This window comes from Dermochelys coriacea, chromosome 1 (genome assembly GCF_009764565.3).
Source record: "Dermochelys coriacea isolate rDerCor1 chromosome 1, rDerCor1.pri.v4, whole genome shotgun sequence".
NCBI classification, from domain to species: domain Eukaryota; kingdom Metazoa; phylum Chordata; order Testudines; family Dermochelyidae; genus Dermochelys; species Dermochelys coriacea.
This window is the reverse complement of record NC_050068.2, coordinates 141,082,776-141,108,585: the sequence shown is the minus strand read 5'-3', so window position 1 is coordinate 141,108,585 and position 25,810 is coordinate 141,082,776. Positions and strand designations below refer to the sequence as shown.

General features: G+C 37.1%; 1 protein-coding gene across 9 annotated transcripts in view; it reads right to left on the bottom strand.

The window, feature by feature from the left end:
* The window catches only part of CNKSR2 (connector enhancer of kinase suppressor of Ras 2), a 384,996-nt gene that overhangs the window by 144,179 nt on the left and 215,007 nt on the right, over nucleotides 1-25,810 (bottom strand). For 5 of the 9 annotated variants that reach the window (XM_043504745.1, XM_038375840.2, XM_043504740.1 and 2 more), the window contains 3 exons: nucleotides 23,191-23,337; nucleotides 10,961-11,094; nucleotides 6,665-6,876 (listed from right to left, as the gene is read on the bottom strand). In XM_043504745.1, the coding sequence (XP_043360680.1) occupies nucleotides 6,665-6,876; nucleotides 10,961-11,094; nucleotides 23,191-23,337 (493 nt within the window). The remainder of the gene's footprint in view (nucleotides 1-6,664; nucleotides 6,877-10,960; nucleotides 11,095-23,190; nucleotides 23,338-25,810) is intronic. The other 4 variants (XM_043504743.1, XM_038375865.2, XM_043504741.1 and 1 more) reach the window with 1 other exon arrangement.

Genomic DNA, 25,810 nt, shown 5'->3' with positions numbered 1-25,810 from the left:
GCAACATTCAAATGAAAATAACCTGGAAAGTTTTATTCATTGACATTACTAGAAAGATTTCTGCAAATAAATATATAGGAAGACAAGATATACAGTTTGTCAGGGCCAAATCCCCACTCTGTCACTTTGAGTACAGAACGTGAGGGCCGACAAGGATTTTAAGAATTAATACTTGCCACTCCAGGCTTGTATTAAACTACCAAGGTTATAGCTTTTCTCTGACCTTGGCTTGGTAAACGCTGCCACCACCCAAATGAAAAAAAAAACCCTTGGACCCAAGAAGGAGCACTTGGGAATTCCTTCCTGTGGGGTACCCTCAAGCCCTTTCACCCCTCCATCCCGGAAAGAGCTGAGAAAGAAAACAAGGAAATTAACTGTTGCTACCAGCTACTCAAACAACATGCACAAACCTCTTAGGACACCAAAAAACCAATCCTGTTCTTAAAAAAGGTAAATTTTATTAAAAACTAAAAGGAAGAAAATACATCTGGAACTTAGGCTTTTGCTAGATTTTAAAAGAGCAATTCTAAAAATTAAGCACCCAAAATAGCTTTCTTGGGGGTTAACTTAAAGGTTATAAGCAAACAAAAGCATCTGGGGTTAGCACAGAGGAGTCCACAAGCCTTAAAAATAAACAAAAATAAACCTAATTGCATCTTCTTAAATATTCCTAATTTACTTACATATTTGGGTTGTTAAAAGTAGATCTAGATATGATCTGATAGTTTTCATATCTGGTTCAAACTTTACACAGCATCCCTGCTGCCCACCTCTTCAGCCCAGAGGGAACAACAGACAAAGGGAAAGTTTCTTTCCCAATTTTAAAAAGTTCTAGCCTTCCCATTGGCTCTTTTGGTCAGGTGCCCACATCTCTTTTTTCTTTACCTGGGGGACTTTTTAACCCTTTACAGGTAAAGCAAGTAGAGAACAGCTACCAAGAGGGATTTTACAGCTAAATGGCTGGCTGGGTGTCCATCAAAGGGAGCTACCCCCTCCCTCTCTCCCTCACATACACACACACTTCATTTATCACACAGTTATACCAAAAACAAATATTCAAGCATGTCTGTCAAGCCATTCAAGTATGTCATGTATGGAATTATTAAAATCACACTGTGTGTTTTGTACACTGCAAGGGTTATTTATGATCCTCAAAAATAAATAAAAAACAATATAGACGAATATCTTTAAAAAAAAGTTCTGTATTGTCAATGGGCACAAATCGGGAAAGTATCTCTATTCAGGAAATCATTTAAATACTGTACCTGCTTAACTTTAAGCATATGCTTAAATCCCCTTTAAGTTACTGCTTCACTGAAACACATGCTTAAGTACTTTCCTAAATAAGGATAGTGTTGAACCGATGCCTATATTAGCCTCCTATATTGATACAATTAAGAATTTTCATGGTTAATTCTCTGGAAATATGAACATTTCTCTTCTGTGCTGCACTGTACTGAACTCAAACCACACTATATAAAAATACTGCATCTATCACAACAAGACTTTTTGTGAAGCTGTAATAAAAAACAGATAGGTCTGATCATTACCAAGGACCACATTCATAACAAATGTTTTCTCTAGGTGCTGATTTCTAAAGCTCCATATTTATTCATAAATTAACTATCCACTGGATTACCTAAATGATCTCCTTCCCATGATGGCAAATTTCATTCATATTCCTACTCTGCCAATCTCCTCTTCAACTCACATGGATCCTTTACATCTACTTTCTCTAAAGAACATTCTCAAGGAAACTTCTAATTTGTGATGTAAGCTGAAGCTCTCAGAGGTCAATTAGCAATAACTGTATGGTAGCTGCCAGTCAGTAATCTATCCTTTAAAATGATCAAAAAACCAATTCCCTCATTCCTGAAAAATAACTAAGTCTTTTTGATCTCAACTGAAGGAGCAGGCACAAAGGCACATAAAATGATTTTATCATATTATTGATTATGAGCTTGTGCTGAAAACAATTAATGCTCTGGACTCTCCAACTCCATGTGGCAGTAATTCACCACAAAACAAAACAAATTGTTTTGGTTTACACATTTCTGTGAAATTAGCATGTCATGTGCATATGCCACATATAAACCCTGTGTTGATAAATTACATGTGGAAAGCTTTGGGGGCATTTTAGTGACTGGAACTTCAATACTTAAAAAATGAGTACATTTTAACTAATAAACTCTGAAGGGATTGAACAGTATGGTATACACAAGAGAAACAAATTAAAATAAAATCAACTAACAAAGATGAAAGGGTCTATAGAAAGATTAAATAACCCCACTGTTTCCTAGTGCTAACTATGATCCACATATTTATAGCTCAGTTCTCAGAGTGGCAACTTGGAAAAGTATCATGTAGCATAATAATTGACCCCCGCGCAGATCTTTAAGCATCCCAGTGTTTCTATGCACCTGAACTTGGGGGCCATCTCTACTCTAGTTCTGTTGCATTCAAATCCTAATGCAGCTCAGGATGTAACTGCACTCTGCAATTATAATAAATGAAACATCCAATTTTAATAGCTGTAACTAAGTTGATGTAATGCCCTGAGTATTTTAGAGAGCCATGTGAGCTGTAACAGAAAATGTGCACATAGTTCAAAATTAGAGAGATTATGAGAATTTTGCAGAAGGATTTATATGCTCTGACATTTTGAACCAAGAGGTATTGCACCAGCCTCACAAAAGCAATACCCAGTAGCAAGACACTGTAGTACATACCCATTCATTATTATGCATAGGTATAAATAGCAATTTAAGCATCTGACTTAGAAGAGGGCACAGTCGGGCAACGTAGCTCAGTTAAAACGCAACATAACTACCTTTCTGAGCTAATACAATGGTCAATAGAGAAGTGAAGTGAAAAGTTATTACCCCAGTTTCTTTTAATGATATACAGATGTTGGGCTTTTTTCACAGGAGTATAATCACATTATGATTAGAAAATGAACTATAATTCTCCAGCTAAGACAACACCTTAACAAAACAATGAGCGCTACTTTCCCCTCCACCCATGTTAGAAACACCATAAGAAAATATGCATATGCCTGTTTTTATCTAAAATAATATGCAGTTGTCCCACTGCAACAACAATCTAATTCTAAGTAAGAACGTCAAGGGCAAAAAATAGTCTCTATAGTCTGCTTCTTTGGGCCAGTGTAGGCTAGCTACAATATATTCAGTCTTTGACAGAAAATGATGTTCATGTGGCTCACGCCAGCATACTAGAGAATTTGATAATCAACACCAATTACTGATTTGAGGTACATGGAAAATTCACCTAAGGTCTTTCTAGATGCTATTTTAGATGGAGAATGTATTTGAACTACATTTTATTTTGACACTGATCTTAACAACAACTAGTTTTAGGGTGGTGGAGGGGAAATAAGTGAGAAGAAGCTTTAATCATTTAGGCCTGAATCCTGCAAATGCTCTGTGAACTATTCTTATGCTTAAAGTTAAACACATGCATAAGAGTTTGTAGGGTTTTGACCCTTAAAACACAGTGACAATTCTTTTCAGTAGAAAAAAAAATTAAGCATCAACATGTACGTGGAAATGTAGTTTCTTTCAGCATTTTGGGGGAAATAGTTGACAAACCCTCAAAAATAAGTAGAATTTATGAAGAGCAAAAATCTGGTGCACATAAATATATCTCACTGATAGCATTTCTCTGTATGATCAGCTTAGTTTAGAAAAGTATTCTCTGAAACCAATGCACTCATGAAATAATTCTTATATATCTGGGATCATATTGGAAAGTTTTCTTTTTAAATAAAGTGAATGAAAGGAGATACAGAGGAATTGCAAAGTACTGTATTGTCACATGTTTTATTTACTGCAGAGGAAATTATTATTCTCAAAACACTAAGGGCCATGCTCATTCACCCCCATGAAAAAACAGAGGGAAATAAAATCAGAGGCAATAATGATAGGGACAGCGGAACATGACAGAGTAAATGCCACTCCCTGCGTTCACAGCATCATTCAAATATCTGCACCTTACCTCCACTGTTGGGTGGTTAAACATATTCAATGCAATAGTCACAACCAACATATACTTTTTAAAAAAATTAATGCTGCAACATGTGTGTTGCTCCAGTAGACTGGAGACACACAAACAATCATATGGTATTTTTGCTAAACAGTTTAGGTTTTAAAGGTCCTTATGCTTCACGCTGCCAACATTCCCTTTGGCTGCTATAACTAAATGATGTTGGTTCCCTAAGTTACAGTAGCAGCAAGCAGGTGGGAATTATTACTGCTTTGAAAAAGGAATTCGAAGGGATCCTAGACTATCCCACCCAACAATTTTTTTTATATATAGAGAACAATCACTTGCTTCTCCTTGTTTTGACTCTTTCCTTTAAAAAAAATAAAGTGAGGGCTGGGATAAAACTGACAATAACTGTCTTTAAGGATGCTCCAGGGTCGTCTCCTCCACTCTTCTCTTTTTAAAAGGCACACTCTGCAAACAGGTGCATCTTTATGAAAATGCATCCTTTAATATTCTGTATGTGTATTACACCAAGTCCTGAGAATATTTTATACAGCTTGAGTTTGTACCTTCTCTCTCAAAGGATTTCAAAAGCTTGGCTGCAATCAAGGCCTGAGTATGGTGTACTGAATCTGTGTATTGTAATAAATTAATTCTATTTTGTCTTCTGCTCAAAAGGAAGGTGGTGTCAAGATTACCATAGTTATTCCAACGTGCAGCTTACATTGAACTTAATAATTAAAATAGAACAGCAAATGAATTGAACAGTATTCAATAATATGCTCAGCTAAAATTGCAGCTGTCAGGGTTCCCTCCCCATTTTGAACTCTAGGGTACAGATGTGGGGACCCTCATCAAAGACCCCCTAAACTTATTTCTACCAGCTTAGGTTAAAAACTTCCCCAAGGCACAAATTCTTCCTTGTCCTTGGAACGGTATCGCTGCCACCACCAAGTGAGTTAGACAAAGATTTAGGAAAAGAACCACTTGGAGTTCCTGTTTTCCCAAATTAGCCCCCCAATCCTCTTCACCCCCTTTTTTGGGAGGCTTGAGAGTAAACAAGGTGAGTACAGACCAGATCCTTGGGTTTTTAGGACACTATAAACCCCAATCAGATTCTTAAAAACAGAACCTTTATTATAAAGAAAAAAAAACGTAAAAGAAACACCTCTGTAAAATCAGGATGGAAGGTATTTTTACAAGGTAATAAGATTTAAAACTCAGAGGATTGCCCTCTAGGCAAAACTTTAAAGTTACAAAAAAACAGGAATAAACCTTCCTCTTAGCATAGGGAAAATTCACACGCTAAAACAAAAGATACTCTAACGCAGTGGTTCTCAAAGCCGGTCCACCGCTTGTTCAGGGAAAGCCCCTGGTGCACCAGACCAGTTTGTTTACCTGCTGTGTCCGCAGGTTCGGCTGATCCTGGTTTCCACTGGCCACGATTCACCGCTCCAGGCCAATGGGGGCTGCGGGAAGCGGTGGCCAGCATGTACCTTGACCTGCACCGCTTCCCGCAGCCCCCATTGGCCCGGAGCGGCGAATCACGGCCAGTTCTAATATAACTAATACAGAAGCTCCAATAGTGTGATAGCTCTATGGATTATAGCCGGGGTTTTCAAAGGAGCCTAAGGGTGTTAGGTGCTCAACTCCGATTGGTATTCCTTTGGAAGTCCCATCCTATATCTTCTTTCGGCCAGCCACTAGAGGGAGACATGAACAGGTCTGAAATTCGATCCAGCAGAGCACAATAATGTTGTGTATGTTTATGTGTGAGTGTGTACACACACCCACACACACTCACACACACACACCCATTTGCACACTCCACATTACTAGATGAAGTGTTGTTGTAACCATATTTGTCCCAGCTTCACATCAAGACCTGAAGATGAGCTTGTCTCTTTTGCCAACCGAAGCTGGTCCAATAAAAGATGTTACCTCACCAACCCTCTCTTGTTACTAGATGGACATATTCATAGGGTGTAGAGGAATACTGAGTAACCTGCATGCTGGGACAATATATTAACCTCAAGCCAAGAGTGATCTATTATAATAAAAAAGTTGTTACAATTCACGTACTTTAAGGTAAGCAAGAATTCACTTAATGTTACAAAATGCAGGCAATCAGTCATACTTCATTTTTGGAAATAGAGGAAAGCCACAGGACAGTTCTTACTAATATAGCCATTTTTAGGACCTATGCAGCATATGTCATTATGCAGGGAACTACTTGCATCCTGTATCCTTGTTGTGAATAAATTGGTTACTGACTGCTTTCCTTACACAATGGTACTCAAAGTTATCTCCTGCATACCCCGGGAGAAGATGTAAACTGAGTTAAGAATAGTAATACGATAATTTGGAAGGTGAAGCTGGTAATATTATTAAGTACAACTTTCTGGACAGAAAAATTGTTTGACAATCATCATAAAGAATAAGGAATTGGACTAATCTCCCATTTTTACGCCTTAAGTCATTCAGTAGGGTTTTTTGATACACGATATCGAAAGCTTTTAGCCTGAGATCTTTCCGTAATAAAATTCATAGAAAATCAGATGGATACACACTATTTTCTGTTTCAAAAAGAAACAAACCAACAAATCTACTAAAACTAAACAAGGGGATTTAGATTATCCTTATTAGAACAATGCCGTACCGTACGTTGGAGTGCTCTCTCTCCTCCCAGAGCCGCCTGTTCTTCCTTTCTCATATTCATAGCAGTATAAGACTGCATCTTCTTCAACCACATTAAAGCGCTTCCGATATTCCTGGTCAAGAAATGAATTTGGAGATTCGGAACCCTTATGAACTGGCTTGCCCACTATATGTCTGCCAATATCATCACATGGAAGATTTCCCTTTTCATCCCTGTAGTAAACGAGAGAGATTTTGAATGAATTGAGATAGGACTTTTTTTTTGTCTTGAACATAATTTTAAGAGTGTGGGTGCATATCAATATTTATATGATCAAGAAATAAGTAATATTGATTAGAGCCATGATCTTTGGGGGCTGCAGTACTATGCAAGCTGTTCCATATATCTCTGGTAATTCACTTCAGTTGCAACCTGAATTTACTCCTTCCTAGTCTTAAAAATAGCCTGAATTCTGGATATGTTGTAAAGCCCATCTATCATTCTTGGTTTTTTGAGAAGGGAGGTAGACAATGAGGGCTTAGATGTTCTGCACAGTAAACTACTATTTGGATTTTTTTAAAGTAGCATTTTCGTTTTCAGATTAGGAGATGATGCTTGCTTTATTCTTTTATAATTGATTTTTAATGTGTCAAGGCTCCTGGCATCATGAATAGATGACTTTATGTTGTAAATAAAAATTGATTAAGTATACAGAATCCGAGAGAAGTGTGCCACTTACTGGGTCACTGGCAGCTTCTCCTGCATGCCTCAGATTGTCCTTCAAAGTCACCCTTCAAAAAACTGACCAGACCAGATCCTGTTTAGCTTTTGAGATGTGATGGTATATTAATGTAATCGATAGCCACCAAATACTCCATGAACTCCTTAGCTTGAGTGATGAAAAGATTGTTTCTGGAGTTCAGAAACCCACATTCTATCCCTACTTATGACAAAGTCCTGGGTAACCAGAGGATGAGGTAAAATTACATCAGAAGTCCTAAGCCCATCTAAGACAGCTAAGCCCCAACCTTTACTGAAGCTGTAGTCAAAATCAGCAGATACAATAGTCAAAAGAATAGCAAACTTCACACATTCTTTCTTTGAGAAATGAATGTAGTCTCTTTAGTTCCAAAAACAAAGACCTCTACTATAAAGAAGAATAGTTTCAGTTAGTTGTGGTAGAGTTTATAGCCTCTTTGCAGGCATTGTAAAGAGTCTGGGATCAAAAAAGGAATCACCTTAACCTCAAGTTTTTGGAGCCGAAGTTCCTCATTTCTAACTCTCATGCCTCACATGTGCAGTTCAACTAGCGACTCTGTTTGCTGCCATAATTTGTTACATACTGACACCCAACTGCTGAATATGAACCTCAGATGTTCATGCCAAAATTTTGCTTCACTGCATTTGGTGTGAGAGAAATATATATAAGTATTGGCTAACTGGGCCTATGAAAATATGTTGGATGGGTAACTCTGTTCAAATAGAATATATAAATTCTAAATGACTGAACCACAAAGAAGATAAGCCCCAGTACTGTTCCAACTAAACATTCGCTAGTTTCACTGGTAACTCTTGTCTCTGCTGTTTGTGGATATAGTCAGACCCCAAGGTGGTATGGCTACAGAGATGTATACTATACACTGAAGCAGTGAATCCCTATTATTTTTCAGTAGCAAAAGAATTATTGCTTTTGTTGTAGTCAACCAAGAACGCAAACAGTAACAGCAACCCAGGAGAGCGGCACCAAGCTATTTGATAGTACACAAAATAAAAATAAAGAGATGCATAAATACATATAATTATAGACAAAAGTCTGCTGAAATGCCAGCACACATCTTTCAATCAAGTCATATTATGCAATATATTATGTGATGGATTTGTGAAGTGAAATACAGTTCAATAGGATTAAGCTGACAAAAAGATTACAGAAATGCACAGCTTAATCATGCAATAAGCTTAGTTTTTTAGGTGCATTGAACTGATAAGTAATGGATATAGTATTTCATTAATGTCGGTCCACACACCAACACTACCATGATTTATTTTTTTTATGTCTAAAATAAATCATATAAAGGATGAATTTTAAACATCACAACTTCTGTGATAGATGGGTTATCAGGTATTGAAGTAGGATTGCACATTAAAAATGCTGTGCAAAACCAATTCATTTTTTCATTTAATAAAAATAACATAGTAAAAGAAACAGAGTTAGATGTATGATAAGCAGTTTATAGGCATTACTTCTCTGAGCCCAGAAACATATTTTAGCTTCAGTTTCAAAGATAAAATGTTGATAGTCTATAACTGTAAGGTTTATATCTAAAGAGAAACCTGAAGAACTCTGACTGCTTTTCTTTTAGCCTAAAGTGTTTAGAATTAAATCTTTGAGGCCTGAAGATAATTTTTCTGAGGGCACAATGTTCTTTCTGTAGCACTTGCATAGAGATATGGTGACAAGATGAATTAATAACATGTTTATTCCCTATGGGCATTTCAAACAAATTAGAAGAAAAAATCCTTAATGAGAAACTACCTGTACTGTCTGTCATTTTTTAAAGACACAGATTGAAATAATTGTTTAAGCTAGCTATGCTACATACTACATAAAGTGGCAGCATGTAGCATTTTTTCTAAAAGTGAATGATTGACTGGATAAGACAATGCAGTGACCAGGAATAAATTACAAGATTAATTCAGGGCTTCATAGAAGAATTGTGACATCATCAAAACCATGAACAAGACAGTTAGTATTCTGACTCAGGAGGTTTTCAGTATCTCTGAAGAATAAAGGGTTTCTCATAAAGGCACAATTATATCCCCCAGCCAGTTTAAGCTGCCATTCACCTCACCCTGGGATAATCCATAAGAAAGCCTTGTCAGCATCAGGCAATACATCTTATCAACTGGCTGGAAGAGTCACTGTTGAGTGACTCTAATCACCCCTAAGGAAATATGGACATTGCTCTCCCAACATAGCCCAGTAAATTTAACAAAAGACTGCTAGCAAAAAAGGCTTTTTAATCACTATTTGGTCATATAATGTTCTATACACACTAATACCAAAACATTTTAAAAAAAATCTGTACCTCTGAATTATGTTCTCTTGCTATTCTCACTGTGTATTTTAAGGCATCTGTATGGCTTACAATGCATATTTTACATATGTATTTATATGCTTTAATATCCATACAAGATTATTGGAGAGGAACAACAGGGTATACTGCGGTAGCATACTGAATTGGATGAGTGGTAATAGGACAGTGTGATAAACCAAAGGATGAACTTGCTGCTCCTCTTCTGACTCCTAACTGGAGACTGACAGCTGAGTCAGAAGGAAAATGTTCTGTGACACAGAGAAGGACAGATGGAGACTTGAAGAGACAGTGATGAAGGTGGCTATTTCAGCTCAGAGTGGCATATATATTTATGGAACAATTGGGTAGCTACAGAATATAGAATAAAAAAGAAAAGGAGTACTTGTGGCACCTTAGAGACTAACAAATGTATTTGAGCATAAGCTTTCGTGAGCTTCAGCTCACTTCATCGGATGCATCCAATGAAGTGAGCTATAGCTCACGAAAGCTTATGCTCAAATAAATTTGTTAGTCTCTAAGGTGCCACAAGTACTCCTTTTCTTTTTTGTGAATACAGACTAACACGGCTGCTACTCTGAAACCAGAATATAGAATGTAAGTCATACCTCAAATATTGTCCTAGCAATTTGCTCCAATGATGTTATATAAAACATATCTAAAAAAGGAATTACCCTGGCTGTAGAAAAGTAGCAATCTATTGCAGTAAGAGCCTCTCCCTTTAGCTCAAGCTATAGAAATTCACATTTTTAGCTATGGAGTGTCCCAGTTCAATCCCTGTCATTGGCCAAGGTGATGGACATCACAGACACAAAGTATTCTTTCTACTTTTGCTTCAAGGCTCAAGACAATTTTTCACTACTAGGGATTAGGATGACAGCATCATGGGGTAGATTAGCCCACATTTACCTACTCTGCGGGTCTTGCACCTTTCTCTGAAACAAATGGCGTGGGCCACTGCAGGGGACACAATTCTGGACCAAACAGATCATGGGTCTGATCCAGTGTAGTCACTCATATTTCTAACAACTAGTCAAACTCCATGGGTAAATATCAGAGGCCTCATCCTCCAATCCATATACATGAATATGTACTTTCAACAAGTGTAATCATTTTTCTTTTCTTTAACTATTGTCTTAAATTTGTTTGAATGCTCAGTCTTTTATAAGTGCCATTCTTTGTCCATCAACTGTAAGAACCTGCAAAATCATCATTGGCTTTTTACCTGGGAACATAAGGCTCTGCCGGAGGAGGGGGTATGTAGAGATCCTGGAGTGCTGAACTGTCTCTTTTAGTGGGTGTGCTGATCGTGCTGGATGGTGTAGCAACGCTGCTTGTAGGGCTTCTAGGAATAAGCGGCTGGTTAAAATAAAAAAGAGAAAAAAACCACATGGGTATATTTATTATACCTAACATATTCTTATTTTCACATTAAAATTAAAATTAAAGACAAACTTTATATACATTGATAAAATAAAACCTAAAAATAAATACTTTTGATATTATATGGTTATTTTAAATGATCTGAAAAGCTATTCATATTAAAGAGAAAGGGATGTTCACAAACTATAAAAGGGACATGACCTATGCTTGTGAAACAGACTCCTCCTCATGTCCTTTCTCCTTCCCTCTTACTTAGTACAAGCTACTCTATTGCCAGTGCCCATAAAAATAATCATATAGGGACACCACTGGAAGCTTCACTAATGTAAGTTACCCAGAGCTAGTGACTTGTTTAAACTCTAGTGTTTACAATAAAGGTTGTATGGGCATGTATTAAAAATTATGTAATTTAAATTAAAAAATACCAGCGCTATTATGTAAGAAATATCTGTGGAAGTTTCAGTTTTTCTACAGCTTTGGATTCTGTAGCTCTGACTTCATATTTTATAAGCAGAAATATTATGATACAGAGCAAATGGGAGTCTATTATTCTTCACTCTTCAGGGCACATTTCCACCAAATAACACTTCACATGTTTTTTAGCATTTTCTACCCTACCTAAGCCTTAATCAGGCAGTGAACACCGCTCTTTCAGACTATGCCTGGATTGTACCTACTACTCCAGCCGAGCTTGGTGTTCTCTCTCACTAACTCTGATTAACAGCCCCATCAGTTCTCACATCTCTTTCTCTGAGTGAGAGAGAGAAGTGCAACGAAGGAAATAAGAGACACTCCAGTTTGCTCAGCCTCACAATATTTCTGCTGACTAGCATTAAGTTTGAGCTTTTATGCTAACTACACTCACAAAAGAAAGCAAATGCCATTATTTTGATCCATACTGAGTAATTCTAATATTAAAAATACACTGGTTTTTATTTTGTTTTGATTTTAAAGCACTTGCTCTCTTTCCATTTGTTAAAAATAAATGCCTTGAAGAATAAATCTTACAGGATTTAAAGTACAGTGGTCATGACAGCTATGGATTCCTCACGTACATCAGTGCTTTAGGACAAAACTTTTTCATGTTGTACTTAGAACAGAAAAGCTATGAGCGCAGGCTAAAAGGACAGTATGCATAGAAGTCACTTCTGCAAGCTCTGTAAAGAATAAATTGTGACAGGTCAATGGGGCACTTCTGTAAAAAGTAATCAGCTCTTCTTCCCCATATATTAATCATGACACCTATGCAGTGTACCTAGACTACAGCAAACCCTGACGGTTTAAAAACAGACCTTCTTCCAAATTCTGGCCTTCTGTAAGAGAGCAATGAGCTGCTAAAGTCTAAACCAATTAGACTTTTCAATCTTTCACAATAGTAATTGGATACATCAAAAATTGTCTGCATATTACTGTAGTATTTCCTTTTTGCATCTTTAAATATTGTTAGAATCATGTGTGCCATTTAGGATATCTGAAACATCTTACAAACATGAATGGAAATCCTGTGCCACAGGATTATCTTCAAAATGTTATTTGGGGATGGTATTGTGTTAGACTTCATTCTGGAATTTTTGTTGGTACAATATTAATCTTGCAATACATTTTTGGAATATTAACTTGATGATTACTTTTAAATCCTGTCCTGCTAACTCTTAGTGATTTTTACCTTTAGACAATGACAAATTGAAGCGTTGGCTAATTTTATTGCTAGTTAGTTATTCTTAAACCACTAGAATAAATGTGAGTCCCTCACAGTTTGAATATGTAAAAAAAATAACAAAAACAAACTACAGCCTCCATTTGGGGGAGGGTGGGCAGGGAGAGAAAGACATACAGAGGAAGGAACAGATGAAAGACCATATGAGTATTAAAAACAAGCATGAGCCTGAAATCCGTTTCAGGAATTTTAAAAACCCCTTCTGACGTAAGGCAACAGAAATCTCATCACTGAAGATTTCAGCCATGAAAACTAACTCTGAATCCCTGAACCATCTACTAAAGCAAAGTATTTTATTTCCTTTCTAATGGATGCTCAATACGGGAAGTGCCTTTTCAGGCTTACTGAGTGTGATGGGGAGTAAACTTTCCCTCCAGGCCACTGCCGGTTAGCACCTCAGTGGCCTTGATTAACTAGGCTGCAGGTGCAGGGAGGAACTGGCTAAGAGTTTCCCTGTGTGTTGGTCTAGATGACGCTCCAGGCCTTATATATGTTTGTGAGACAGATCCAGCTTCTGATAAAGCTATTTGGTTGCAAACTGGCAGTCCTGCAGCTTCATAGCAGGTGGTAAATGAGTCCAAGATTTGGTTAAGGCAATCCAGGTTTATTAGTTGGTTTGCTGTTCAGAATAGTTCTGATAATGGACTCTGAATATTTGATGGGTTCATGAGTCTTTAAAAATGAGAGATTTCAATCTCTTCCCTGTTCAGGTAAGCCAGTGGAAACTCTGATCTTGTCTTAGAAAATATTATTTTCAGTCCATCAGAGAGGTAGGTGTGTGTGTGTGTGTGTGTGTGTGTGTGTGTGTGTGTGTGTGTGTGTGTGTGTGTGTGTGTGTGTGTGTGTGTGTGTGTGTGTGTGTGTGCATACATCCTGCTGACTGGGGTTGGGGGCCTGAAGATAACTTGAGGGAAACCCTTGGTTTCCATGTTGGGCAGCTGAACTTGGGCTATGGTATCAGAGTTACTTTTTGAGTGAATTCTCCAGGGATCTGAGCAACTCTAGTGTCTTGCTGGACAGTAGCTTGTCTAGATCCCCCAAGATGACATGGTTTTTTTTAGAAGGTCAAGAACTGTAAGTAGAGTCTACAACATCAAGCACAAAGCTTGGGAGTAGTGTTCCATAATATATCTGAAAGTGTCCTACCCTTGCCACCTTTGGGTCAGGCTGTAAAATTCACCTGTTCAGCTTATTCCATAAAAGCAGAACAGAAGAAAAACCTGGCAGTGTGCATAGAAGTAGAAGCCCACTTTTAAACAAAAGGAATGGAAAAGTGAAACAAATTGTCCCTGCCAGATATTTGTCACTGTTTGACAACAACAAACCCTTTAAAAATGTATTCAAATTGGGCCACCTGGCAGTAGCTCGGCAAGCTGGTACTTCTTTGTGGTGGCTGCCATCTTGTGCTATAGAAGCTCAACTTTCATTAAAAAAAAACAATTAAAGACTTAAGGTCCTTATGGCTGTGAAGATAACCTTCCAAATGAGAAGTAAAAGCAGCTGATAATGGGATGAAAAACAGAGCCTGAAAATAGCTTGGAACAAGAGCTTTTAGGTATGAGCTGCTCTCACATTGTAGCTCAGTGGGATGTTAAACTTGAGGCCTAATTCTGACAATTCTCAGAATGTTCAGTGTATAAACATCAGAATTGTGGATAGAGATCCAAGCACGCAACAAAGGAGGAGGACTAAATGAATGGCATAACATATTAGCGATACAAGTGAGTAGAGCTTTGATTGTGGGCAGAGTCTTTCAGAGTACAAATACTTTCATCCACTCTCTCTCTCCCCGCTACGTTCAACCACAGAGAATCTCAAAGCATTTTACAAACATAAATAAATAAAGCTTCACAACATCCTTGAAATGAAGGTAAGGAAAAACTGCAATGATGTACATTGTTTCCTGCACAATAGGACTTGCAGAATCTAGAAGAAAGCAAAATCTTTTTCACAGCTTCCTTCTGTTATCAGAAGTGATCTTGTCACTAAGATCCTTATGATAAAGGATGCATTAAGACAAGCTGAGGCAGCTTACTCAAAACATTTCATGCACACACATACACACGCTAGTGCCAGACATAACCAATGGTGAAATACACTATACTCCCTCCAAATATTTCAACTTTGGTTGTATCTGGGACTGCCATTTTCACCTAATTATTTCTCTATCATTGCCTGGAACTTGCAATGCGGCAATCAGTGCCATTTTGTAGACTGGAAGGGAGTGCTCACCTAGTAACACTATTAAAATCCTTCCATCTCCAGAGATCAAACACGTTACCAATTGTATGCCTTGGTCTAATAGTGAAGTTCAAAGTGAGGATAGTTAGAGAAATGGTGATACTGTGTGTGTGTCCACACACGAACACATGTAAACACAGAGAATCATAGTAGTCAAGTAGTAATAAACAAACTCTAGAAGTAAGGTATAGAACTTTTAAAAATACAAGTTAAACCAACACACAGTTTTTGGTAGTAATATTTTTTTACGGTGTCTTCAACAGTAAACAATTGTGTTTTGGTCATAAGAAATAATTTATTGAATAAAACATTCCCAAGAAACTACATTGTTTACACATTTCAGTCTATTTCAGCAAGCAACTAAGAAATGAAGAGGTAATGAAACATTGTATAAAAAATTCTTTGTAGGAAATCTGGTCATAATCCATTTAAACAACACTAGAGAGAGTGCCAAGCTCCTATGTAGTTAAAAGACAACCAGGAACTAAATATCCTACAGATTACAGGGGTTTATTTAAATTTAATGATTAAAACTATAATTTCATGAATTTAATCACAAATCACTGACAAAAACAGAACAAATGTTATCACTAGAGGAATGCAGAGGCAATATAAACAAATTAACAAAGTTGGATGGGGGGGAAGGGGAGAATGATAAATAATCAAAGTAGAATTTCCTCTCCAACCTCAAATAAGGAAAAACTTAAAGAACATAAGAACGGCCACACGAGGTCAGACCAATGGTCCATGTAGCCCAGCATCCTGTTTTCCAATAGTGGTCAATGGTCAGAAGGAATGAACAGAACAGGCAATCATTGAATTATCCATCCCCTGTCATCCATTCCCAGCTTCTGGTAATCAGAGCTTTGGGACACCCACAGCATGGGATTGCATCCCTGACCATTTGGCTAATGACTATTGATATGACTATTGATGGACCTATCCTCCATGAACTTATCTAGTTCTTTTTTGAACTCCATTAAACTTTTCGCCTTCACAACATTCCCTGGCAACGAGTTCCACACGTTGACTATGTGTTGTGTGAAGAAATACTTCCTTTTGTTTGTTTTAAAGCTGCTGGCTGGGTGATCCCTGGTTCATTAGTTATGTGAAGGAGCAAATAATACTTCCTTATTCAATTTCTCCACACAAGTCACGATTTTATACAACTCTATCATATCCCCCCTTAGTCGTCTCTTTTCCAAGCTGAGAAGTCCCAGTCTTTTTAGTCTCTCCTCATTCAGAAGCTGTTCCATACCCTTAATCATTTCTGTTGCCCTTCTCTGCACCTTTTCCAATTAGAAGATATCTTTTTTGAGTTGGGGTGACCAGAACTTTATTCAGTATTCAAGGTGTGGGCATACCATAGATTTAAATAGTGGCATGATGATATTCTCTGTCTTTTTATCTATCCCTTTTCTAATGGTTCCTAACATTGTTAGCTGTTTTGACTGCCATTGCACCTTGAGAAGATGTTTTCAGAGAACTATCCACAATGACTTCAAGATGTCTTTTCTTTCAGCAAAGAAGCTGGAGAGTTGAGTACAGCAAAAGTGAATATGTAACCACAAATGAAGTTCTGAAGCCTCAGAACCTTGCATGATGAGCAACTAAAAATCCTTTACCAACAGCCTTAGTAGTGCACAGAGTAGTACAATACATTATTTAAAAATGAACACAATCAGTCATCCAAATACTCTAGATCAAAATGGTGATGACTAATAATGGATTAACACAGAATCATAAATCATAGAAATGTAGGACTGGAAGGGACTTGAGAAGCCATCAAATCTAGTCCCTTGTGATGAGGCAAGACCAAGTAAACCTAGACTATTCCTGACAGGTGCTTGTCCAACCTTTTCTTTAAAATCTCCAGTGATCGGGATTTCCCAACCTCCCCTGGAAGCCTATTCCAATGTCCAACTACCTTTACAGTTTGAAGTTTTTCCTAATATCTAACCATATCGCCTTTGCTGCAGATTAAGCCCATTACTTCTTGTCCTGCCTTCAGGGAACACTGAGAACAATTGATTCCAATCCTCTTTATAACAGCCCTTAACATATCTGAAGACTGTTTTCAGGTTCCCCTCACTCTTCTTTTCTCAAGACTAAACAGGTCCAATTTTTAAAAACCTTTCCTTACAGATCAGGTTTCTAAACCTTTTATCACTTTTGTTGCTCTCTTTTGGGCTCTCTCCCAATTTGTCCACATATTTCCTAAAGTGTGGCAACCAGAACTGGACATATTACTCCAGATGAGGTCTCACCAGTGTTGAGTAGAATAGGACAGTTACCTTCCATGTCGTGCATACGACACTCCTATTAATACACCCCAGAATGATATAAGCCTTTTTCACAATTGCATCACATTGTTGACTCATTCAATTTATGATCCCCTGTGAACCAGAGATCCTTTTCAGCAATACTATTAGCTAGCTAGTTATTTCCCATTTTGTAGTTGTGCATCTGACTGTATTTTGCACTTGTCTTTAATCATCTTGTTGATTTCAGATCAATTTTCCAATTTGTCAAGGTCATTTTGGATTCTAATCAGGTTCTCCAAAGTGCTTACAACCCCTCCCACCTTGGTGTCATCTGCAATTTTTATACGAAAACTTTCCATTCCATTATCCAAGTCATTTATGAAAATATTGAATACCACCAGACCCAGGACTGATTCCCTATAGAACTCCACCAGATATCAGAGTGGTCAGGAAAATTCTGGTCAACTCTTGACAAACATTCTAAAGTCTGGATGCTGACTACCCATTTGGACCTGATCCAAAGCTCACTGAAATCAAGGAGAGTCTTTCCATTGACACCAATGGTGTGCACAGGGCCCTCATAGCTTAGCTGAACCGTCCAGAAACATCACCCCCTGCTTCTCTAGTCCCGCTATGAGCTTGTGGAAGAGTCCAGTCTGGATCAGGAGTCTTCAGCAGGTTAGTTCAAAGTCCTTTTGGCCAAAAGCACAAGCACATACCAGGGGCTAGAGGTAGGCTTTGTAGCTTATCCCGAAACCGCATGTGGCAGTTACAGCCCCTGCTGCTGCCTATTTTAAATACAATGAGCTCAAAAATCTTCTTCTTTATTAACTTTCACCTCAGAGGACAAAAGTATACCTTGGAATGATCAAATTGTACTGTGGGGAGCCACTATCAGGGAATCCCCAGAAATAATAGAAACGGAGAGGTCAGGAAGAAGAGTGTAGACTGAAACAGAAGGTATGAGGTACAGCAAACACGCTAAATCTCAGAAGGATTGTTCTAAGGACAGACAAAGTTTGAATACTTTATCAGAGAACTATACAACTATCTCAGATTGTGGCAGAAATGAAAATCATAGCTTGAAGATAAAACTCCATACCTAACACATATCATTAAGTCTAATGATTGTCAAAAATATGATCATTATGATCTGGAATGTCATTTTAGACTCCACACAATGAACAACAGTAACAATGGAAAGGGAGTGGGAAAAACAAATCTAGTAAGATTCATGGTTGCATTCATGACATGTTAGCATTTATTATATGATCACATAATAATTATTTTTCTAACTGCAAAACACATCTTTAAAAAGTCCCAATATCATAGCTGCCTAATTCAAGTTTTATAAAAAATATACATTGAAAATCCCCGTAATTCACAAATTATGACATGATAAAAATGTATAAAACATAGAACTTTGATAAGCCACAAAAAGGTGGAAAATATTAATTTATGGAGGTTTAAACAGAGAGCCTTCAGGTGTCCTTTGCTGTCAAAAAATTCATTTGTTAAACAGGTATAGAACAAAATAGATGTTTTTTCCTCTTCGGATGGACATTATACTTCAATCTATGCACATGCATGTACACAGGCTGGGACCTCATTATATGATGTTGTGCAATATATAAAGCCATATTCTAGTCAGCGTTATTCTGTATGCTGAGTCATATTTTTTCACTCTGGTTTCTAGCATGCCTCAGAGATTTGGCTTTTTTATTTTATTTTACTTTTTTACTTCTCAGAGATATTTTCAGCTTATAATAATTGTGAAAAAACAAATGAGTCAATTTCTACTAAAAGAAGGAAATCAAATGAAGGAGTCAACAGACAGTTTCATTTGTGCATTATCAATGGCAAGACACTTACAACAGGAACAAGTTGTGGAAAATAAACATATTTCATTCACAAAAATATGCTTGTGGGACTCATAGTTTTTCAGATTTGCCAACTGGCACTACCAACAAGCCCTTTTCACATCTACAGACCATGAACTTTTGGTTGATGTATTACAAGTTTAGAGCACTACAGGAGGAGAAAAGTTTTTCAGTGGACAACAGGTGGTTAAGAATGTTACCAGGACATATTAAAAAAAAAAAAAAAAGCTTAAAACTCTCACAACCCCTGTCATCTCCTGCATCGAAATGATTCATATACGACAGAGTCATTAGTAGCACTTACACAGTGCTGATGTTGGAGTACTTTATGTAGTAGTCACCCATCTTATTGGCATACTTAATATTGCTCCATTAAATCTTTGATTTTTTATCTTGCTACAAATGACGAATTTTCATGTTCGTACATACAATTATCAATTAAGCAGGCAGAGGACAGTTTACTGACTAATGTGTCAATATTATTCATTCTCTGTTGGAACTGTGATTTAAAAGGTTTCAATTACAACATCCCAATGTAAATGAGCCCCTTAATTTAATTTGCTGAACCATTTATGCCTCCAAGTTTGATATGACAACTATTAGAGATGTTTGCTGATGCAGGTGCTTGCAAAAACTAAATCTCTGTTTCACAACCAGTGCTTCTTACATTTTGCCAAGTCCCACTTTCCCCTCTAAAACTCAATATGATTTGATTAATCTCTGAAATCACATTTTGCCTTTTTCTTCTGCTCACTCCTCTTGCAGAAGTGAAATAAAAAACTAATTTACAGGCACTAAGTCAATAACTAATTAGTACTTCCTCTCCATACCTGTTGCTACTAATATATCTTATATTTTTTGCTTTCACAAGATCTTATTTCAGGGTATAGATTTTATTATTGCTTATATGTACTGAAATTGTTGAACAGTTTTAGTTTTGAGATGATTGCACACTTATAACATTCTCAATTATTTCATGGCATCTTGATATAGCAAATATGTTATGGTTAAAAAAAGACACTATGGAAATGCTCCTTTTATCTATTTATTTTAACATCCATTTTTCACCCTCTCCCCATAGTAAGTTTTTCCCATTGCCACTAAACAAAATATCAGCTGTCTGTGAAACTGGCACATACAGATCTTAGGAAACACAAAATAGCAATTTCTAATTGCAAAGTGTAAATTTTGGAGTAAACTGTGTCCTCGACAGCGATATTAGGATTTGTAGAGAAATGAAAATATGATCAAAGTAGTATGGATAATTGATGCAGATGTCTGATGCTAATCAGTTAATACTTTTGAACAGCTGTGAGAGTATGGCACATTTTTTGCTTTTATATTAATCAAAATTTGCCATAGCTATTATATACTGATTTAGTATTTAAGCTCTAAAATTGATTTCATCTGGGGCCAACTGGTATTCTGTTTCACTCTAATTTGTTTAAGTTAACAAGACAGATCTTAGCATTATGTAGATTCTGAAATTTGTCTTACTTATTGTTGAAACTTTTTACAGAATAATTATCCCTCACTTTAGAAAGCCATGAAGTACTGCAGATATACACATATATATATATACAAACATGCGAAAATAAGATTCTTGGCTTTTTTTTTAATGTCATGTCTAATAAGACTATAACATATCACCATGTCACATCAGGTCTGTATTTATAATATTTTAATAGGATTTCAGTTTCTATTAATCAAAATATCCCCCAAAACTACCAGTATTTCCTATACTATTATTGTAAGAAAAAAATCTTTAAAATTTCACTTTAAAAACTGTATCTGCTCTGTCGTTCTAAGTATGCTAAATTGTAAACTAGACCAAAATCGAACAAATTAAGAGAGAAGTGAATTTTCATATCTGCAATATAGTGCCATGTGCATGTGCAAACCTTTTTCAACTAGCGATTAAATTAAGACTTTGAGGAGTGGGTGAATTATAGGCCTCATGCTTGCATGCACATTCATTAGGGCCATCATTTCAGAAAAAATCATGGAGTGGGGGGCAAAGCTGTGTCACCATCCACACTTCCACGTTCTCAATCAGGCCACAGCTGCTCATTCGAGGTTAGGGGGCTGGTCCTACTCTCAAAGAAGGCGTGGTGATGGCCTGGTCCTATCCCAGAGAGATGGGAAGGATGGCAGGCCACAAGAGGTGTTTCACACATGGCTGGCCTGGTGCAGGGACCGGGCCTCTTCCCCCTCTTCTCAGACCTGGCCCAGGTCACTGGCCTGTTCAGCTAGTGGGGAGAGGCAGTGCTGACAATGGCCTGCTCCCCCAGTGGCTGCCGCAGGCCTGTGGGAGACACCGCAGCACTGAGTGGTGAGGAACTATGAAAATTACAATTGTTTCCTCATCCTCATCATCATCGTCTGATTCCCCACCCCACCTGTCCCTTTGGAGTATCCTATCTCCTCTCTCGATTTAACTGCATATTCATATGTCTACACTACTGGTATCCTGTATAAAATCCTGCTGTGGGATCGTTAGTGGAAATAATCTAGTGGCAGACACTTAAATAGAGTCAGAACAAATATTTAATGAAATGAACAGACAATGTCACCAAAAAATACTACGGGGAAACAAGGTAGTGTCTCATTTTAAGCAATGATGTCTACTTTTCACTCATGGTTATATTGTCAGCATCGATAAAATCACAACGTTCAAGTAAGTACATTCATATGCCCATTAGCATGCATACATATTTTCAGTTATATACTCAGATGCTGATAAGCTATTTATTGGTTGAAACTTAATGCCACATTTCCAGTGAGTACTTCATGTTTTAAATACTAAGACAACTTAATCTTTTTAACAGCTATTCAAGTTGAAAGACAATGGTATATTTTACCATGGGGGAGGAGTTGAGGAAAGGAAGCAATGAATGGTATTAGTTGCTTTTATAAGCCTGTTAGCATTTTAAATGGCAAAGAAATCCGCTATCAGCAGTAGCATTTCCATATTTAATTTTCCCTCACAATATGATTTTTTATTCCAATGAACAGTATTAATTTTTAAATTAGACTATGTTTAAAATAGGATAATAATCTCTCTTAAGAATGCAATTTTTATGCAAGGAAAATAAAGTTCTTCCTTCTTCCTAGATTATGTCCCAACTGAAGCGAAGAGGAAATACGTTATTTTTCAGCTTTCACCAATTGGTAAAATGGTTTAATCAATCTGGACATAGATTATTCTGGACTTTCTAAAATTTAATTATTAGGAAATAAAGCTATCACAGTGATGTTTTATACTAAAGTAAAATGCCAAATTTTTGACTAAACTATTTCCATTTTTGGCATACTGTAGTTTTATTAAAAAAACAAGAAAAATAAAGGGTCAACTTAGACCTTCTGTAGACCTGCACATATTTTAAGTATTAAGGAACTGATCCTTACAAATATTTTAGACATACCTTTGCTCACATGAGCAAACTTCAGTGGGACTACTGAGTGGAGTAAAGTCATGCACTTGTCTAAGGTCCTGATCCACAAAATATTTAGGCACATGCTTAAAGTTGTGAATTTGATTAAGTACTTGGCTAAATTGAAAACAAATAATTTTTTTTCTCTATTTATAAAATATGCTGCAATGTAACCTTAAAAAGAATCTAAACTATAATTTAACAGCTTCCTAACTATGCATAGAAAAATGAGTGGGAACCCTCAAACAATTCATGTACATTAGAAGAATTACCCTGCAGTTATCTGGGATCATTTTTAAATACTTCCAAACCACAAAAGATCTTATGGATTGTCTTTTCATTTTAAGAGGTCTAACTAATGGATTTAATTTCAACTGAGCCTATGAGTACAAGCTGTGCAGATATCATTTCACAAACAAGTTTTCAAAGCATACAAGATTAAATCCATATGCTGCTGAGATGAAGCACAATAAAACATCACTGAGATAATCTATAGTTAAAATGATGGTGTATGACTTATGATTAAGCTTCATTACCTGCAGAGCAAGGGGCTTCCATCTCATATTTTTCAGTAAAGCTGGTGCTGAGGTAAGCATGCTCTGAGGTCGCTTTTTCAAAGTTAAGATAACACCACTCGGATCCTCTCGTAGTGCATTCACCAAATTTTTCAACTGCCACCCCACCTGGTAACCAGTAAAATCATTACAATAAAATTGAGGTACAGTATTCAAGAGGTAATGTTCCCTTCTTAATAATAACATAATAGGTTTGTATGTATATATTTTAGAAGATTAACTCTGTAAAACTGTCAAAATTTAAATTACAGTATTAGAAAACATGCCACTTAAAAATAATACTTATTATGGTACACTAAAATGGATATGTACCATTTCAGCTTTTAGAATGAATAAACTACTGCTACTCCATCCTAAACACACAGTTTAATCTCATTGTGATTTTTAAACTAATTATAACTGAACACTGATATATTTCCTTAGAGGTTAAAGGGTTAAAAGGACCTAGCTTCTATCTCGTATAGTCTTACCCATAGTAACATAATATAACTGCACATCTTATGCTTCATAATTACTGTAAACTCTACTAAATATATGTTGTCATACCATTACTCTTTAAAAATGCTAATACTATACTATTAATATTACTGTAAACACCATTAAAATATTACTACTTCAGGCAGATGCAAGCATAACAGGGTTCAGTTTAGGCTTCTACTCTTTATAATGCTATAAAATAAATGTAAAAGGCTAGTTAATTTAAACACCACAGCTTTTGAAATTTTATTCTAAATAATTTCATCAATTTAAATTACAATAAATTAATTAATGAACTCTAGCTATTATACTTGACCATCAGTCCAAAAATAAATTTTCCCATTTATATTACTGTACATAGCAAATATTGTGAAATATGGCACTTGATGAGTGTGAAAAGACTAATTGTCCTTTTCTTCTAAATACTTAGTAGAATTTTTTGGAATAATTTGTTTTATGTAGCTTTTGAAAAAAGGAATGTTGTTATGGTATACAACTTGAGTAAGCTTTTCAAAAGTGACTAATGATAGATTTTAGATAGCTAGTATGGGGCACCTTAAAGGCATCTGATTTTCAGAGAGCAAGTCCTCAGTGTATTCTAAAAAATAAATAAATTTAAAAAAATCAGGCCCCGTTAAGATGTCTCAGATTGACCTCCCAAAAGCTGAGGTACCCAAAATCACAAGTCACTTGAAAATCTTAAAAAGAAAAGGAGTACTTGTGGCACCTTAGAGACTAACAAATTTATTTGAGCATAAGCTTTCGTGAGCTACAGCTCACTTCATCAGATGCATTTGGTGGAAAATACAGAGGGAAGATTTATATACACACACAGACAACATGAAACAATGGGTTTTATCATACGCACTGTAAGGAGAGTGATCACTTAAGATGAGCCATCACCAGCAGCGGGGGGGAAGGAAGAAAACCTTTCATGGTGACAAGCAAGGTAGGCTATTTCCAGCAGTTAACAAGAACATCTGAGGAACAGTGGAGGGTGGGGTGGGGGGGAGAAATAACATGGGGAAATAGTTTTACTTTGTGTAATGACTCATCCATTCCCAGTCTCTATTCAAGCCTAAGTTAATTGTATCCAGTTTGCAAATTAATTCCAATTCCGCAGTCTCTCGTTGGAGTCTGTTTTTGAAGCTTTTTTGTTGAAGGATAGCCACTCTTAGGTCTGTAATCAAGTGACCAGAGAGACTGAAGTGTTCTCCAATTGCTTTTTGAATGTTATAATTCTTGACGTTTGATTTGTGTCCATTTATTCTTTTACGTAGAGACTGTCCAGTTTGACCAATGTACATGGCAGAGGGGCATTGATGGCACATGATGGCATATATCACATTGGTAGATGCGCAGGTGAACGAGCCTCTGATAGTGTGGCTGATGTGATTAGGCCCTATGATGGTGTCCCCTGAATAGATATGTGGGCAGAGTTGGCAACGGGCTTTGTTGCAAGGATAGGTTCCTGGGTTAGTGATTCTGTTGTGTGGTGTGTGGTTGCTGGTGAATATTTGCTTCAGATTGGGGGGCTGTCTGTAAGCAAGGACTGGCCTGTCTCCCAAGATCTGTGAGAGTGATGGGTCGTCCTTCAGGATGGGTTGTAGATCCTTGATGATGCCTTGGAGAGGTTTTAGTTGGGGGCTGAAGTTGATGGCTCGTGGCGTTCTGTTATTTTCTTTGTTGGGCCTGTCCTGTAGTAGGTGACTTCTGGGTACTCTTCTGGCTCTGTCAATCTGTTTCTTCACTTCAGCAGGTGGGTATTGTAGTTGTAGGAATGCATGATAGAGATCTTGTAGGTGTTTGTCTCTGCCTGAGGGGTTGGAGCAAATGCGGTTATATCGTAGAGCTTGGCTGTAGACAATGGATCGTGTGGTATGATCTGGATGAAAGCTAGAGGCATGTAGGTAGGAATAGCGGTCAGTAGGTTTCCGATATAGGGTGGTGTTTATGTGACCATCACTTATTAGCACCGTAGTGTCCAGGAAGTGGATCTCTTGTGTGGACTGGTCCAGGCTGAGGTTGATGGTGGGATGGAAATTGTTGAAATCCTGGTGGAATTCCTCAAGGGCTTCTTTTCCATGGGTCCAGATGATGAAGA